Below are 17,606 nucleotides of genomic sequence, written 5' to 3' on the forward strand. Positions count from 1 at the left end.
TTTCAGTAAAACTGGTTTGGATCTAAAATACTTCAGGTCAGACCTTTAGAGGCTCATTATATATGTGGACTCTTAACACCCAGCCCCACACACACACACACACACACACACACACACACACACACACTAAATGTTTATTTCTGCTGGAAAGGTTTAACATGGGAGTCTATGGGGACTGACTCACTGAGGGCCCTCTGCTGGACACCAGAAGAACTGGAGGATTTGATTCCTGCTTAGTGCAGTTTTTGCTGTCGTTTTGAAAATGCATTTTTTTAGCATTGAAAATGTTTTGAGATGTTTAAAGAATTAATAATTATGGAACAAAAAACTCTGTGGTTGATTTTATAAATAATCCAGATTAGAACTGATTAGGATTTATTTTATTGAGTGAAAGTTTAATGGTTGATTCATTCTAACTTTTGTTCTCAGCAGGTCAGAGAGATGGAAACAGCTAAAAAGAGCTGCTTCCTGTTTAATGACACACTAAAGAGATCAGCTGGTGTCTGAGGGACCATCAGCTGGTATCTGAGGGACCATCAGCTGGTGTCTGAGGGACCATCAGCTGGTATCTGAGGGACCATCAGCTTGTGTCTGAGGGACCATCAGCTGGAGAAGAAGAAGATGAATGATGAATATTTACAGATTTCTTTGAATATTTTGCCATCTGATCAGTTTTGAGTGAACGATCCAAAATGCTCACAGAGACCCAGAATAACCAAAGCACCCCCCCCCCCCCCCCCCCCCCCCCCGCTCTGTATAACAATGACACACGTTTCTGTTTCACTGACAGCATTTAACAAACTTTATTGTGAAATGAAGCTTTTTGACATTTATTCTCTGAGATTTTGTCTTCAGCTCGAGTCTCGATTAGTGGGAAAATTTCCTGATTCAACTTTTCTTCTGTTTGCATCAAATTCCAGGAGAATCAAATCAAAGTGTGAATCAGAGTCCACGATAATCCGATTCTAGAGGAAACATGGAAACTGTAGAGGATCCACACTGAATATGTTCATTTGGTCCCTTCAAGAAAAATCAATCAGTTCATCAAATAAAATCAGTCGCTGATCGACTCAGTTTGATTGACAGGACAGATGATCAGAGGAGCAGAGTTTTTACCACCGTGATTCGGACAGGGACTGAAGTATGGGTGGAGTTTGTGAGTGAAGGAGCAGCCAGTAAAGGAGTAGATCAGAGCTGCAGCATCTACATCATAGAAGGAGACCAGACCCTCCTCATAATCCACAAACACCCCCACCTTCTCAGGACCAGGCTGAAGACAGAGACAGACTGAAGGATCATCAAGAGCTTCATATTCATTTCCATTTCTGAGCCACACAGTCCAGAATCCATCCTGAGGACTCAGTGTGATTTTTCCCTTCCTGTTGATGGACTCTCTGGCCACTCCTAAAGTCCACTCAGTCTTTCCTTTAACCTGAACCTCAAAGTAAAATCTGCCTGAAGAGAAACTCTGCTTTCCTAAAACATTAACACACTGAGAAAATCTCTCTGGGTTGTCTGGAAGTTCCTTCTTCACATCACCATGATTCACTTGTTTTCCATCATCAGACAGGATGAGTTTAGGATGTGCTGTATCAGGATCAAGAGTCACATCCACTGCATACTGCTGGACCCTCCTCAGCTCAGCCTCAAGCAGCTTCTTCATGTCTTTCCTGAGTGTGTCCTCCAGCTGAACCACAGCTCTCACCACAGTCCCCTCATATGATGGTGGATGGATGCTGACCTCTGTCCAGTCCTTGGTGGGTGGAGCAGCTTTGAGGGAGGAGAAGCTTTGGAGGAGGTGGAGGTGGTCTTCAGAGCGTGAGAGCTGCTCCACCTCAGAGCTTCTCTTCATCAGCTCAGAGACTTCCTGTTCCAGATCTTTGATGAGACCTTCAGCCTGTTTCTCTGTTGCTTCCTGTTTGTCTTTGACCTCCTTCATGAGCTCCTTCAGGCCTCTCTCAACAGACTCCATCAGAGCAGTGAAGACCTGAACACCTTCTGCTTCCTCTCTGTCTGCAGCATCTTTGCTCATCTTCACTGACTCTCTGATCTGCTGAATCTTCAGTCGTCTCTTCTGGATCATCTGCTGAATTTCAGCCTCTGTCTTCCCCAGCTCTGCCTTCTTTCCTTCATATTCTTCTCTCAGAGGAACAAACTCATGGTTCTTGTGGTCTAAAACAGGGCAGAGCGCGCAGACACATGTCTGGTCAGTCTTACAGAACAGCTCCAGAGGTTTATCGTGCTTCGTGCACATCCTTCCTTCCAGGTTCTCCTCAGGCTCCACCAGCTGATGTCTTTTCAGACCTTTCTTGGTCAGATGAGGCTCCAGGTGAGTCTGACAGTAGGAGGTCAGACACACCAGGCAGGACTTCAGGGCCTTCAGTTTGGTTCCAGTGCAGACGTCACAGAGAACCTCTCCTGGTTTGGCAGCTTGTTGCTCTGAGCTGCTGCTGCTGGCTTTCTGCTGAGCTTCATGGCAGAACTGAGCAACCATCTCAGAGATGAAGGTGTTGATCCTCAGCTGAGGTCTAGTGGAGAAAGTCTCTTTGCACATGGGACACTGAGACCTCTGATTGATGTCCCAGTGCTGAGTGATGCAGGTCTTGCAGAAGTTGTGTCCACATGGTGTGCTGACTGGATCAGTGAACACATCCAGACAGATGGAGCACAGAAACTGATCTTCAGATCGCAGATTGCTGGCAGCAGACATGTCTGCACTCTGAGGGAGGAAGAAGAGAAACACACTGGATTTAAACTTCAGGTTAAAGTTCATCTTTAAAAAGAAAGAAACCAGTGTCAGTATTAAACTCTTTACATGTGTCTCTGAGCAGTTTGAGTTATGGATGCTCTGCTGTGAGCTCATGCTACTGCATCTCCTCACAGACTGCATGAGTGTGAACAGTGAGGGGGTGTCAGTGAGGCTGCAGGGTGGAGAAGTGGGTCAGTCTGGGTGCTGATGATGGGTGGAGCTGCCTCAGCTTGCTCCTCCACACCTGCTGTGTGTCTGCTCATTAAGGCTGTGCACTAAATCACTGCTGGGGCTGCATTTCTTTGTCACCACCATGATGGGAATTTGTTTTTTTTGTGCATCCGTGTTTTTCCAGCCTGGAATTCCCTCGTGGTCTCCTAAAAGTCTCCCAGGTGTTCCTGTGAGAGTCTGCAACACCCAGCCGGCCACCTGCCTCTGTGTCCCCCTCAGCCAGTGCCTTTCTGTTAGTGATGAGCACAGCGACACCTGCTGGCTAATCACCACATCTTGATAACGCTGCTCTGTGAAACAGTGACACAGAAAAGCCCGGCACAGTCCCAAACAAAGCTGCGTATTATACCAACCATCAATAATTATGATTATATGATTATGAAATTCCCGTAACAGTAGCTGTGATTGTAAAGAACAACGTGTCAGTAAATAGTTTTCTCTCTGTTGTCATTGGTGAGGCTGTTTCAGTTTTTAGTTGCCTCGTTTCCTGTCAGCATGGCCTCGGGGAAACCCTCAGAGTCTGGATGTGTTTGGTTGACTCTAAGCTTTCTGGAGTTCATGTCATCAGGTTTGTTTCACACCAACAAAGCTAGAAGCTGGAACATCCTTAGACTTAATTCTCAGTTAATTCAAAATGTCTTTAAATAAATAAAAATAAATATGTTTTCCTTCTTTATTAAAGGCTTTGTTTTGCCAGTTGGTGGAAGCTTCCACCTTGGTGGCCTCAGAGTCTCGTCTCTGCTCTTTGTGGATGATGTTGGCTTCATCAGGTGGTGGCCTCCAGCTCACAGTGGAACGGTTCACAGCTGAGTGTGAAGCAGCTGGTATGAGAATCAGCACCTCTAAGTCTGAGGCCATGGTATCAAGGTGGAGTGCCCACTCCAGCTCAGGGAGCTGCTGCCCCAGGTGGAGGAGTTTAAGTATCTTGGAGTCTTGTTCACGAGCGATGAAGAAGGGAACGGGAGATCGACCGACAGATCGAAGCTGCGTCTGCAGTGATGTGGACGCTGCACCGGTCTGTCGTGGTGAAGAGGGAGCTGAGCGTAAAAACGAAGCTGTCGATTTACCGCTCGATCTAAGTTCCTACCCTCACCTATGGTCAGGAGCTCTGGGTAGTGACTGAAAGAATGAGACTGTGAATGTGGTTTCTGATATGCCTGTGTTTAAACTCCATATATGGTTTTCTTTAAGAGATGTAACAAAGCTGAAGCAGCAGCAGTCTCTCACACAACAATCACTCTATCACCTGAATCCTGTTGCTCCTATGTGAGAAGGTGATGCATTGGCTTATTGCATGTTGCAAATTTTATTAGGGCTGCAACTATTGATTATTTTAGCAATTGAGTATTCTAACAATTATTCCATCGATTACTCAAGTAATTGGATACGAAACTTTTTTTGTATTAACAGTTCATCTGCATATTTTAACTTCCATACTGCAGTTTTTCCCTGTGTGAAACAATCAGGGTGGATGGAGCAGCTACAAAGTTCTCTTTTCTTCACTTACTGATCAGGTGGTTGATGAAGGACTTCCAGCTGCTTCCCAGTAACAGACAGGCTATAAAGATGAGGAGTCAGAAGATTTTACTGGAACTTAAGTCTCCTGTACAAAAGAAAAAGACAACCTTGGGTTCATCCTATATTACAGACAAGGACACAGCATGGTGAATATCATCATTGATATGATGGCGCCAACAAGTTCCCATACAGGTGCCTTTTCATGTGTATTCATGTGTATCTCGATAATCACTGTGTGAAGTGTCATATAATATAGGAAAGTCAAACACAGCTAAAATGATGCTTTCCTCCATGTTGAAAGTGTTGCAGACTGCAGCGTGTAGCATAATCTCCGCTCATTGGTCAGTCAATGAAACCCTTGCTGATTGGTTTTAGTGCCATGTGACAGCGACAAAAGTAGAACATTTTTGGACTTTGTCGTGTCGCCTGCCTGTGTGTGCATGTCTACATGTACGAAATTTTACATACACGAGTTTCGCCGGTCGCTTGACCGGAGAAGGGCAAGCGATTGTCGCCTCATCGCACAAGTTCCATAGGAAGTAAATGGAGAGGGAGCGACGTCGCTCCCCGTGTGTCGGGCCTCTTAAAGGGAATCTATCGCAGTGATGTAGAACTTTTTAGAATCTGAGTTTTTTTCTAACTCTTGATCCCCATTCCAGTCCAGTAGGTGGCGGTAATGCAGCTCTAAGCTGGTTTGCCAACATTCGAGTTACTCAAAGGATCATTTCAGCCCTAAATTTCATCAAGTATTTTTGTGATATTTAATTGATTGAATTGCATTTTTTATTCCTTCCCGATATTCAATCCAGTAATTTAGGTCAGGAATGGATCAATACTGATACTGAATATTGGATCAGTGCATCCCTAGTCAGTATTGAATGCTTTACATGTGTCTATGAGCAGTTTGAGTTATTGGTGCTCTGCTGATATGGGATTTATTTCCTTGTAAAAAGCAGAGTGAAGCAGTTTAACCCTCTGAATGACCAAACCTGCAGGTGAGAGTCAAAGGTGGAAATCACCAAAATGATACAATTTTTTTGCCGCAACAGGTGTGATTAGCAGATTTTCAGCTTACTGATGATTTTTGAACAATGTGTGATGGACATTTTTGTTCCAACAATCAACCAAATCTGAGTCTGACAATGTGACAGCTTCAGAATCCTAATTTACCATTTTTATGCTTCACATAAAAATGGTAAATGGACTCGACCTTATAGTACTTTTCTGCTCTAACCGAGCACTCAGAACACTTATACAACACATTCACCCATTCACACAAGCACTTCCATATGTATCTAAGTGCTTACTGTCTAACATTCACACTCCAACGCTTGTGTCGGAGACCGATATGGGGGTCAGTATCTTGCCCAAGGATACTTTGGCATACAGCCCAGAGCAACCAAGAATCAAACTCCCAACCTTTCAATTAGTAGATGACCTGCTCTACCTCCTGAGCTACAGCCACCCCAAAAATGAAATTGTATTTCACATGTCAACCATTTAGCAGCAATACAGAAAAAATAAACCACTAAACAAAAACATTTGATAATCAGACTAAACATATAGATTTAGTCTGTGTAGGTTCTCCTTCATCCAGGTCATAAGCTGGAGAGGGAATGGCATCTCACTAAATTAGAAGATGCTCATTTAGCCTGGAAAAAGAGTTTGTTGCTCTATAAAAAAGCCCTCCGTAAAGTTAGGACATCTTACTACTCATCATTAATTGAAGAAAATAAGAACAACCCCAGGTTTGTTTTCAGCACTGTAGCCAGGCTAACAAAGAGTCAGAGCTCTGTAGAGCCGAGTATTCCTTTCACGTTAACTAGCAGTGACTTCATGGATTTCTTTACAAATAAAATTTTAGACATTATTCATAACCATCTCAAAGATTTATCTTCATGTTCGGCTGCTTTCAGCACTGCTGGTATTTGTTTAGACTCTTTTGCTCCAGTTGATCTTTCAGAGTTAACTTCAATAGTTACTTCCTCCAAACCAGCAACATGTTTGTTAGATCCCATTCCTACTAGACTGTTCAAAGAAGTCTTTCCAATTATTGATGCTTCAATCTTAAAAATGATCAATCAGTCTTTATTAGTTGGCTATGTACCACAGACCTTCAAGGTGGCTGTAATTAAACCTCTACTTAAAAAGCCATCACTGACCCAGCTGTCTTAGCTAATTATAGGCCAATCTCCAACCTTCCTTTTCTCTCAAAGATTCTTGAAAGAGTAGTTGTAAAACAGCTAACTGATCATCTGCAGAGGAACGGTTTATTTGAAGAGTTTCAGTCAGGTTTCAGAATTCATCACAGTACAGAAACAGCATTAGTGAAGGTTACCAATGATCTTCTTACAGCCTCTGACAGTGGACTCATCTCTGTTCTTGTCCTGTTGGACCTCAGTGCAGCTTTTGATACTGTTGACCATAACATTTTATTACAGAGATTAGAGCTTGCTATAGGTATTAAAGGTACTGCACTGCAGTGGTTTGAATCATATTTATCTCATAGACTCCAATTTGTTCATGTAAATGGGGAGTCTTCTTCACACACTAAGGTTAATTATGGAGTTCCACAGGGTTCTGTGCTAGGACCAATTCTATTTACATTATACATGCTTCCCTTAGGCAGTATTATTAGAAAGCATTGCATCAATTTTCATTGCTATGCAGATGATACTCAGCTTTACCTATCAATGAAGCCAGATGACACACATCAATTAGTTAAACTGCAGGAATGTATTAAAGACATTAAGGCCTGGATGACCTCTAATTTCCTGCTTCTAAATTCAGATCAAACTGAAGTTCTTGTACTCGGCCCCACAAATCTTAGAAACATGGTGTCAAACCAGATACTTACTCTGGATGGCATTACTTTGGCCTCCAGTAACACTGTGAGAAATCTTGGAGTCATTTTTGACCAGGATATGTCCTTCAATGCACATATTAAACAAATATGAAGGACCGCTTTTTTGCATTTGTGCAATATTTCTAAAATTAGAAACATCCTTTCTCAGAGTGATGCTGAAAAGCTAATTCATGCATTTATTACTTCTAGGCTGGATTATTGTAATTCATTATTATCAGGCTGTCCTAAAAGCTCCCTGAAAAGCCTTCAGCTGATCCAAAATGCTGCAGCTAGAGTACTGACAGGGACTAGAAAGAGAGAGCAGATTTCTCCCATATTGGCTTCTCTTCATTGGCTCCCTGTTAAATCTAGAATAGAATTTAAAATCCTTCTCCTCACCTACAAGGTCTTGAATAATCAGGCACCATCTTATCTCAAAGACCTCATAGTACCATATCACCCCAACAGAGCACTTCACTCTCAGACTGCTGGCTTACTTGTGGTTCCTAGGATACTTAAGAGTAGAATGGGAGGCAGAGCCTTCAGCTTTCAGGCCCCTCTTCTGTGGAACCAGCTCCCAGCTTGGATTCAGGAGACAGACACCCTCTCTATTTTTAAGATTAGGCTTAAAACTTTCCTTTATGATAAAGCTTATAGTTAGGGCTGGATCAGGTGACCCTGAACCCTCCCTTAGTTATGCTGCTATAGGCCTAGGCTGCTGGGGGGTTCCCATAATGCACTGTTTCTTCTCATTCACCTTATTTACTTTGTTTATACTCCACACTGCATTTAATCATTAATTGATATTAATCTCTGGCTCTCTTCCACAGCATGTCTTTCTCTCCCCTCAGCCCAACCGGTCGCGGCAGATGACCCCCCCTCCCTGAGCCTGGTTCTGATGGAGGTTTCTTCCTGTTAAAGGGAATTTTTCCTTTCCACTGTCACCAAGTGCTGCTCATAGGGGGTCGTTTTGACTGTTGGTTTTCTCTGTATTATTGTAGGGTCTTTACCCACAATACAAAGCGCCTTGAGGTGACTGTTTGTTGTGATTTGCCGCTATATAAATAAAATTGAATTGAATTTAATTGAATTCTATCTCTGGAGCTTGAAAAAGGCCAACTGGACCTCTTTTTGTTTCTTGAAGATGTTTCACTGCTCATCCAAAAGGCTTCTTCAGTTCTCACCAAAAGGTGTAGAGACCCAGGTAATTAAACCCCAGTAGGCGTCGTCCCGTGGAAGAGTATAAATGTTAATGTCAGTGTTCCTGGGTCTTGGACCTTTGAGAACCTCTTGTGTTTAAGTTTGGTTGCTTTTAGTTAGGTTGCAAACTTCCTCAGTCATTTATGACTTCCTCTGTTTATAGTCTGTTTGGATTCTGGTTCATCTTCTTGGTTATGTCATGTTTAGTTTTAGTCGCCTTCGGTGACCTGTTAACGTTTCCTTCTTTCACCGTCAGAATTAATCCGATGTTTCACACATTTGTTCCGCATGAATTTTCTCCTAGGTCTGGGGTCGGCAACCCGTGGCTCTGGAGCTGCATGCGGCTCTTTCATCCTTATTTATGCTGTGGCTCTGTGTGGCTTGGAGCAGTAAATTATAAGTATACAATTGAAGTGCATTTTATTTTTGTTAGTTTGTTTTGATGTAGTTCTAAATTGGAACATTGTGATCTTGAAATATTAAAATAAAATTATTATTTTTTTCGTCTCTCAATATATGTGTCACTCGCGGAAGCCGGTGGCCGCAATCACGTAGCGGCACTTCATGGTGGACATGACAGCGAACCTGAACACGCTGAACAGGGGCACAGCTATATACTTTCTGAGGTGTATGCGGACACATTTTTAGGCTCCCTGTTAAATTTTACTGTTACTGACACTCTTACTCGAAAAATGTGTCACAATACTGACACGTACTGTTGTTTTTCTTTACTGCATCTGATGTACACATATGTGACGTCGTTACGTCATGACTTGCGTGATGTGGTGGAATAATGGCGCTCTGAGAGAGATTTGTTTCATACAGACTGTGTTTGGAGTTTTGTAAATAAATATGCCAGAAAGAGGCTGAAGAGATCCAGTGACTCATTTATCTCCATCTCTGCAACACAAAGACCTCTGCGCAATGCTGCACTCAACAGGTTATGGGCCCAGGAGACAGAGCACCGATCAAAGGACTGTTTTTGAAGAAGAAAGCCGCACGGATTGAGCGGGACTTCTGCAAGCTAAGCTACACCAACTAGCTTAGAGATAAGTGAGTACATCCATAGAGCTGAATGCGACATATTACGCAGGAGCTACTGAAGCTATAAGATCCACGAGATGGCAAACAGAGTTACAGGGCTAATGGCGTCACCACAACTTTTCTTCGATGGATCAGAAGACAAGTATGACTTGTGGGAAACAAGATTCCTTGGCCATTTGCACATTTTGAAGTTAAAAGAGACTATCTTGAAAGAGCCTACGAGTGATGCGGCGCGAGCACAAGATGATCAGAAAAACACTGATTGTTATGCTGAGCTAATAAGGCTAATAGACAATAAAAGCCTGTCTTTAATAAGACATGAAGCAGCAGATAACGGCAGAAAAGCTTTGAAGATACTGAAAGAACACTATTCCGACAGGAGCAAGCCAAGAATAATAAACTTGTATACATCTTTGACCAATCTAAGAATGTCTTGACAATGAGACTGTAACTGACTATCTAATAAGGGCAGAGAACATCATTACAGCCCTGAAGGATGCTGGTGAAACCTTAAGTGATGGGCTGATTATAGCCATGATACTAAACGGCCTATCAGACTCATTCAATCCGCTGGCTGTACATGTGACTCAAAATGTAGATCAAGTTACATTCACAGACTTTAAAAGAAGATTAAGGGTTTATGAAGAAACAGAAAAAATGAGCAAAGCAGAGTGTACAGATAATGTGATGAAAACGCATGTAAAACCAAACAAAAGCTCCAGCAAAGCCCCCGCCACCAGCAGAAAAGATGATTTTCCAACATGAAGTGCTACAAATGTGGTCTAAAAGGACACAAGGCCAGGATGTGTTCCCGGAAGGTATGGTGCAACTACTGCAGAAATAATACACACAATGAATCTGTATGTAAGACAAAGGAGGGATTGGAAAGTACCAGAAAAGTCTCAGAACAACAAGGGGAAGAAAACGACAGACTCTTCAAGGCCAAGCACACAAAAGAGCGCAAGCCACCAGACAATGTAAAGAAGAAAGGCATTATGGTAGATGCAGGTGCAACATCTCACATAATCAACGACATCCAGAAGTTTATAAGCTTCAACAGCACATTTCAGCCTGAGAGCCACTCTGTGGAACTAGCAGATGGGACGAGGTGCACCGGGATGGCACAGCAAAGAGGGACGGCAGTGATCTACCTTCTAGACAACCAGGGACGACAGCACAGAGCACAGCTGCGAGAAGCACTCTACATGCCATCGTACCCACAAGAGATATTCTCGGTCGCCAGAGCAACAAATGGAGGAGCGACTATCACCTTCCAGCAGGGGAACTGTCACGTGATGGACAAAGATGGACTCGGGTTTGACATATATGAGTGTGGTGGCCTGTATTATTTACCCATAATTCACCACACCAAAATGGAACAGCAGAGAGAGGATGGAGAACACTCCATGAAATGAGCAGATGCCTGCTACTAGAAAGCAAGTTACCAGGTAAATTTTGGAACTATGCTATGCAAGCTTCAGCCTATGTAAGAAACATGTGCTACAACAGACGCACAGATAAGACTCCCTATGAGCTGTTTTCAGGAAAACAACCAGATGTGTCCAAGCTGCAGATATTTGTTATGTTAAGCAGTGTTATGCTTATAAGCAGGAGAAGGGCAAGCTTGACTCTAGATGTGAACCAGGTATTTTTATTGGTTATGACAAAAACAGCCCAGCATATCTAGTGTACTACCCAAGCACTGAAAAGATACAGAAACATAGACTGGTGAAATTCACAACTAAGACAACAAAAGAGAGAAAGACACAGACTAACCCAAACATAGAGTATGTTCAAGAGGAACTGTATACCAATACTTTTGACACAGATGAAAAAGAGGATGAAAATGTTAAAAACGTACCTGATGAAAGTGATGGTTCTGAGGTTGTACCTGACCAGACTGTAACCAGAAGGAACCCACCAAGAAACAGAATGAAACCAGCACATCTACAGGACTATGAGACGGAGGAAGCAGGAGACAAACTGCAAATGAGCATAGACTCTTGTTACAAAGCAGTGTGTGGTATTCCTCAGACCTATAAGGAAGCCATTGCATCACCTAATTCAAGGCAGTGGAGAAAAGCCATGAGTGAGGAGATGCAGTCTCTGAGAGAAAACAAGACCTTCATACTCAACCAGCTGCCACAAGGTAAAAAGACAGTGGGGGGAAAATGGGTTTTTGCACTTAAAAATGAGGTTGATGGATCTGATAAATACAAGGCAAGGTATGTAGCAAAAGGTTACAATCAAAAACAAGGCATTGACTATGAAGAGACATTTTCACCAACAGCTGACATGACGAGTGTAAGAGTGGTCATGCAAAAAACAGCACAAGAAAATTTAATCCTGCACCAGATGGATGGTAAAACTGCATATTGGCACACACCTATTGATCATGAAATTTACATAGAACAACCAGAAGGTTTTGAGGAGAAGAAAAACTAGTTTGCAAGCTACAAAAGTCCTTGTACGGTCTGAAACAATCTGGCAGAAACTGGAATGCTTTACTGCATGCATACTTGTGTGAGAATGTTACAAACAAAATCCTAGTGATCAGTGTTTGTATACTAGAGAGAAAAATGGTGAAAAGGTTATCTTACTGATCTGGGTAGATGATCTTATCATTGCAGCAGACAGTGAAAGAGTTTTGAAGGAAGTAAAGAAGATGCTAAACGAAAGATTTAAAATGAAAGATCTAGGAAAACTGAGGCATTTTCTAGCAACAGATTTTGACCAAACAGGAAAACAAATTAAAATGTCACAGAAACTATATGTGATCAAAATATTAAAGAGATTTGGAATGGAGGATTGTAAACTCAGGGAAACCCCATGTGAACCAAAGCTAGAATACTTAAAGGATGCAAACAAAATGGAAGATCCAAGAAAGTTCAGAGAGGCAGTGGGAAGTTTCATATACTTGTACACTTGTACACGGCCTGATATAAGCTTTGTGGTCAGCAAACTTTCCCAGCACTTTACTGAACCATCAATAAAACACTGGAGTACTGTGAAACATGTTTTGCGATATCTTAAAGGCACAGCAGAAAAAGAGTTGAGTTTTAAAGGAAACGACTCACAAAATCTAGGACTAAAAGTTTTCTGTGATGCTGATTGGGCATCAGATGCAACCGATAGAAGGAGCACAACAGGGTATTGTGCCAGTTTAAATGATGAAAGCTCACTGATCTATTGGAAGACAAAGAAACAAACAACAGTGGCACTGTCTACCTGCGAGGCAGAGTACATATCATTAGCTTCAGCTATTCAAGAATGTCTCTACTTGGAGCAACTTCTAAAAGGTATAGACAGTTACCAATATGCTCAAACAAAAGTGTATGAAGACAATCAAGGTACTATTACACTCGCTAAGAACCCATTCAACAGGCAAAGATGCAAACATATTGATATTAAGTATCATTTTGTAAGAGAAGTTGTGAACAATGGACACATAGTGCTGGAATATTGTCCTACTGATCAAATGCTTGTAGACTTGATGACAAATCCTGCTACTAAGTTGAAACTGAAAAAATTTGCTCAGAACACATTTGGCACATAAACGTGCAGAGATATTTTCATTCCTGATGAGGTAGAAAGGCAAACCTTATGTTCTGTATATTTTCAAGATAACTCATTGAGTTACGAGCGAGTGGGGCTGTTAAATTTTACTGTTACTGACACTCTTACTCGAAGAATGTGTCACAATACTGACACCTACTGTTGTTTTTCTTTACTGCATCTGATGTACATATATGTGAGGTCGTTACGTCATGACTTGCGTGATGTGGTGGAATAATGGCGCTCTGAGAGAGATTTGTTTCATACAGACTGTGTTTGGAGTTTTGTAAATAAATATGCCAGAAAGAGGCTGAAGAGATCCAGTGACTCATTTATCTCCATCTCTGCAACGCAAAGACCTCTGCGCAATGCTGCACTCAACACGCCCACCTAACACCCCCCCCCCCCACACACACACACACACACACACACACACACACACACACACACACAAGACCACCCTCCCAAGATTTACTGTGGTCATGTGTGCAGATCTCACTTATTCATGGACTTATAATACAAGACTTCTATGACATATTTTACCAACTCTTTAAACCAATTTGAAAAGCTTTTTTCCGTTTTCTGCCCTGGAGAGCTTTCTTTCCTGCCTCTCCATCTTTAGCTGCCTGACGTCAGCGCAATTCAAATAAACAGTCGTGATCCAGCGCTTCTCGAAAGCGCACTCTGACTGTGTGTGTGTGTGTGTGTGTGTGTGTGTGTGTGTGTGTGTGTGTGTGTGTGTGTGTGTGTGTGTGTGTGTGTGTGTGTGTGTGTGTGGTGTTTGCAGGAGGAGGGAAGGTGAAGGAGTACAGGGGTACCTAATCAGCGCTGTGCCCCTGTTCTTGATCATATCATATGCACAGCTGTTAAATACAGAAAATGCCGATTAGAGAAATCATTTACCTAATCGGCATTTATATTATTACAATAATTCAGGTTCAGGTAGCTTTACACAAAAATAACTGATAGAAATTAGCTACTTTTACTTTACTTTGAGTACATTTCAGAGCCTGTACTTTCTTTATTTTTACTTGAACCAGTACTTCAACTTTTACCAAAGTATTTTTTTTACTTCTACTTAAGTATAAAATGTCAGTACTTTTGCCACCTCTGGTGTTTGCCAAAAATTTACAGAGAGGCGCACTGTCACAACAACCACCTCCCAACCTAACACCCAACAGTGGGAGGACACAAAACAACAGGTGGTATATCAGAACATATACATAAAATACATACAGAGTGCATATTATTTAAATCTCTCCATCAAACTAAGTACTGGTTGCCAAATATTATAAAACACACTTTCTCGGTTAGTCAAGGTGAATCTGATTTTCTCCAGATGAAGCACGTTTCCTAATTCTCTCATTTCAAAAGAAGGCGGTTTGTCTGATTTCCAACAGAGCAATATCACCTCACTAGTGTAGACCATGACATAACCTGTGCCTCTTTCTTGTCCCTCACCCCTCCTGGTTCAGTCAGTCCAAACAACGCTGTAAGGGGGGTACATGGGACCTCCCTACCAACTGCCCCAGACAAAAATTCAAACAAGTGACACCAAAAGGACCCTAGTTTTGGACACTGAAAAAAAAGATGAGCCAAAGTCCCCTGATCCTTACAACACTTAACACAGACAGTGGAAACCTCCTTATATATTTTTTTTAATTTAATGGGAGAAAAGTGCAACCTATGCACCACCTTAAATTGAATTAAATTGTGCCTAGCATTGATAGAACTATGATATATATTTTCAATGCATTTTTGCCAAGCATTACTTGAAATTTCCACCCCCAATTCTTCTTGCCACTGCTCCCTATAATTATCAGATGAGGGACTATTTATATTTAATAAAACAGTATAATAGCGAGAAACAGCACCTCTAGTGTATGGTTCAAGAGACACAAAGCTATCAAGGACCGAGTGCTGGGGAATCACTTCACAATGCGGGATCGAGGCTTTAATAAAATTTCGCAGCTGGAAGAATCTGAAGAAATGTGAATTTGGAAGATTAAATTTCACTCTTAGCTGCTGAAATGATACTAAATGTCCATCAATATACATATCTTTGAGGGAGCAAATACCCTTACCTTGCCATGTCATAAATGTAATGTTCTCAAGCAAGTCCTCACTTCCTCTCTTTAAGGGAATTTTTTTATTAGTTTGTTAAGAGTTCAAAATATGTTCATGACATGAATAAAATTCCATTTTCTCTGTAGTACTTCATGGATTTCATAAACGACATACTATGCTTGTACAAAGCGTGAAGGTAAAATAATAATAATATATACAGTGTTATCGACATTTTAGATGCCAAAAAGTATTTGCGGCTCTCAGTGTTTTCTTTTCTGTTGAAACCGGGTCCAAATGGCTCTTTGAGTGTTAACGGTTGCTGACCCCTGTCCTAGGTCGTTCACACCCCACCTACAGTATCATGACTCTGTGCCCCATAGTTTGAGAAACACTGCTTAGAAACATGGTGTCTAACCAGATACTTACTCTGGATGGCATTACTTTGGCCTCCAGTAACACTGTGAGAAATCTTGGAGTCATTTTTGACCAGGATATGTCCTTCAATGCACATATTAAACAAATATGTAGGAATTATTTTTTTGTATTTGCTGAAACACTAATTCATGCATTTATTACTTCTAGGGTGGACTATTGTAAATCATTATTATCAGGCTGTCCTAAAAGCTCCCTGAAAAGCCTTCAGCTGATCCAAAATGCTGCAGCTAGAGTACTGACAGGGACTAGAAAGAGAGAGCAGATTTCTCCCATATTGGCTTCTCTTCATTGGCTCCCTGTTAAATCTAGAATCAAATGAACTGCAGATTTGTGTGGAAACAGGAAATGTGATCAGCTGCACTCACCACTGTTGCTGAGAGGACCCTGATGGACTCTGTGAATCTTCTTTTAGAGACAAACAGGACTCGACTGCAGCTCTGCTGCTGCTGCTCTCTCACACTTTCACTTTCACTTCTTGAGAATGAGCTGAACTTCAGGTATTTCAGGTGTTGCTCCGCCTCTTCCTGCAGCTGCTGCTCTGTGTTTCCTGCCCCTCCCTTCACAGGAGGAGGAATCATGGTATTTATATTCGGTGACTTTGTGCAGCAGGTGGCAGGAGTGAGGAGTGCTGAGAGGGTAAAGGTCACACAGTAATTAAGGCCTCAGGTGATCAGAAGAAACTCACCTGGATTTCCTTTTCCACAGCAGACTGAGAGCCTCTGGTGGCCACTGAAGGAGGTCACAGATGTTCTCTCAGAGCTGAAACGATGGTTTAAACTGAAAATGTTAGAAATGAATTCTTTAAAGCTCTGATCTCCTTCCAGATGCTTCCTGTACCACCTCTTTAGTTTCTGTTAAAGCAGCAGAGTCCTGACTAGGGTTTAATCCCGGGATCCGGGATTCCCGGGAAATGCGATCAGAACCATTTCCCGTTTCCCGGGAAACGTTAGACGGGAAACCGGGAAAAAAGTCGCGCGCGTCGATTTGACTTTCAGAAAGAAAAGAAAGCTTCAGAATGTTAAATTTAAGGAAATATTGAGAGAAGGGTTCGTTTAATGCGAAAAGCATTACTCTTCATTTCAGGCACGTTCAGCCTCCGTTTAAGGCTTCAGCCTTCATCTCAAGCGTTTTAATAGAGGTATTACACAGTTGTGCTTTTTTCCTCTTTAATTTGTTGAAATCGTAGGCAATGTGTTTACCCTAAGGTATTTTGTATTATATAATTTTATATTATTATATATTGTTATATTGCAGTATATAGCCTATAAAATATGCCTGCCCTGAACAATAAAGAAATATCTGTTTAACTTCGAGTGTTTCTTTTCCTCGTTTGCAGCCGCTTACTAACAATCATGAATTAGGATGCGGGCCTAATGTGTGAAGAAAGTATCATGAAATAGATTGCTTTAACATATTTCGCTTTTAAAATGGAGTTGAGTAAAATGTATATTTTTTAGGCTATAAGGATTGGCCAGTTTTTCAAAAGACGATTCACAGCGAACCTACTTTAACCCTCAGACACGGTGTTATAAATTTGCTGTTGCCAGAATGGCAATGACCAAGTCGTAGTGCATTACTCAAGGCCCTGTGTTATGTCATATTATAGTGTAGTACGGTAGTTAACTTTTCAATGACTATTACAGCGTTCCACTGGTGGAGATATAGCGCAACAGATGTCGCCACGACAGCGTGGCTGAGCCTTTATCAATGCTGTGGAGATGAACCGTATTGTTTTGCACCAGCAGTTGTAAAATATCTTGGTATAATTCCATGTACAATGGAGGAATATTCTAATTATATTTGTTAAGGGAGTGTTGAGGAACGATACAACACCGCATAGCTCGAGCACTCGAATGTCGAGATGTAGGTTTTATTGCATTAATCAAGCCAACGTTGCCCCCTACTGGGCATAACAGGACATAGCTGGAAAGCTACATCTACAATATCACAATAGGTTAAGGC

At 41.8% G+C, this 17,606-nt stretch overlaps 1 protein-coding gene across 1 annotated transcript; it reads right to left on the reverse strand.

The window, feature by feature from the left end:
• Positions 1–786: 786 nt before the first annotated feature.
• Positions 787–16,102, reverse strand: LOC115776403 (E3 ubiquitin-protein ligase TRIM21-like). Its single transcript, XM_030724072.1, has 2 exons — positions 16,010–16,102; positions 787–2,719 (listed from the first exon to the last, which is right to left on the reverse strand). Exon 2 carries the CDS (start codon positions 2,708–2,710, stop codon positions 1,055–1,057), a length of 1,656 nt encoding a protein of 551 aa, XP_030579932.1. The 5' UTR covers positions 2,711–2,719; positions 16,010–16,102; the 3' UTR covers positions 787–1,054.
• Between the last annotated feature and the right edge of the window lie 1,504 nt (positions 16,103–17,606).

This window comes from Archocentrus centrarchus, unplaced genomic scaffold (assembly GCF_007364275.1).
Source record: "Archocentrus centrarchus isolate MPI-CPG fArcCen1 unplaced genomic scaffold, fArcCen1 scaffold_30_ctg1, whole genome shotgun sequence".
In the NCBI taxonomy this organism is placed as follows: Eukaryota; Metazoa; Chordata; class Actinopteri; order Cichliformes; family Cichlidae; genus Archocentrus; species Archocentrus centrarchus.

Bases quoted from the DNA above. Each gene is read 5' to 3' on its own strand.
- LOC115776403 (XM_030724072.1), bottom strand. From the start codon at position 2,710: ATGTCTGCTGCCAGCAATCTGCGATCTGAAGATCAGTTTCTGTGCTCC.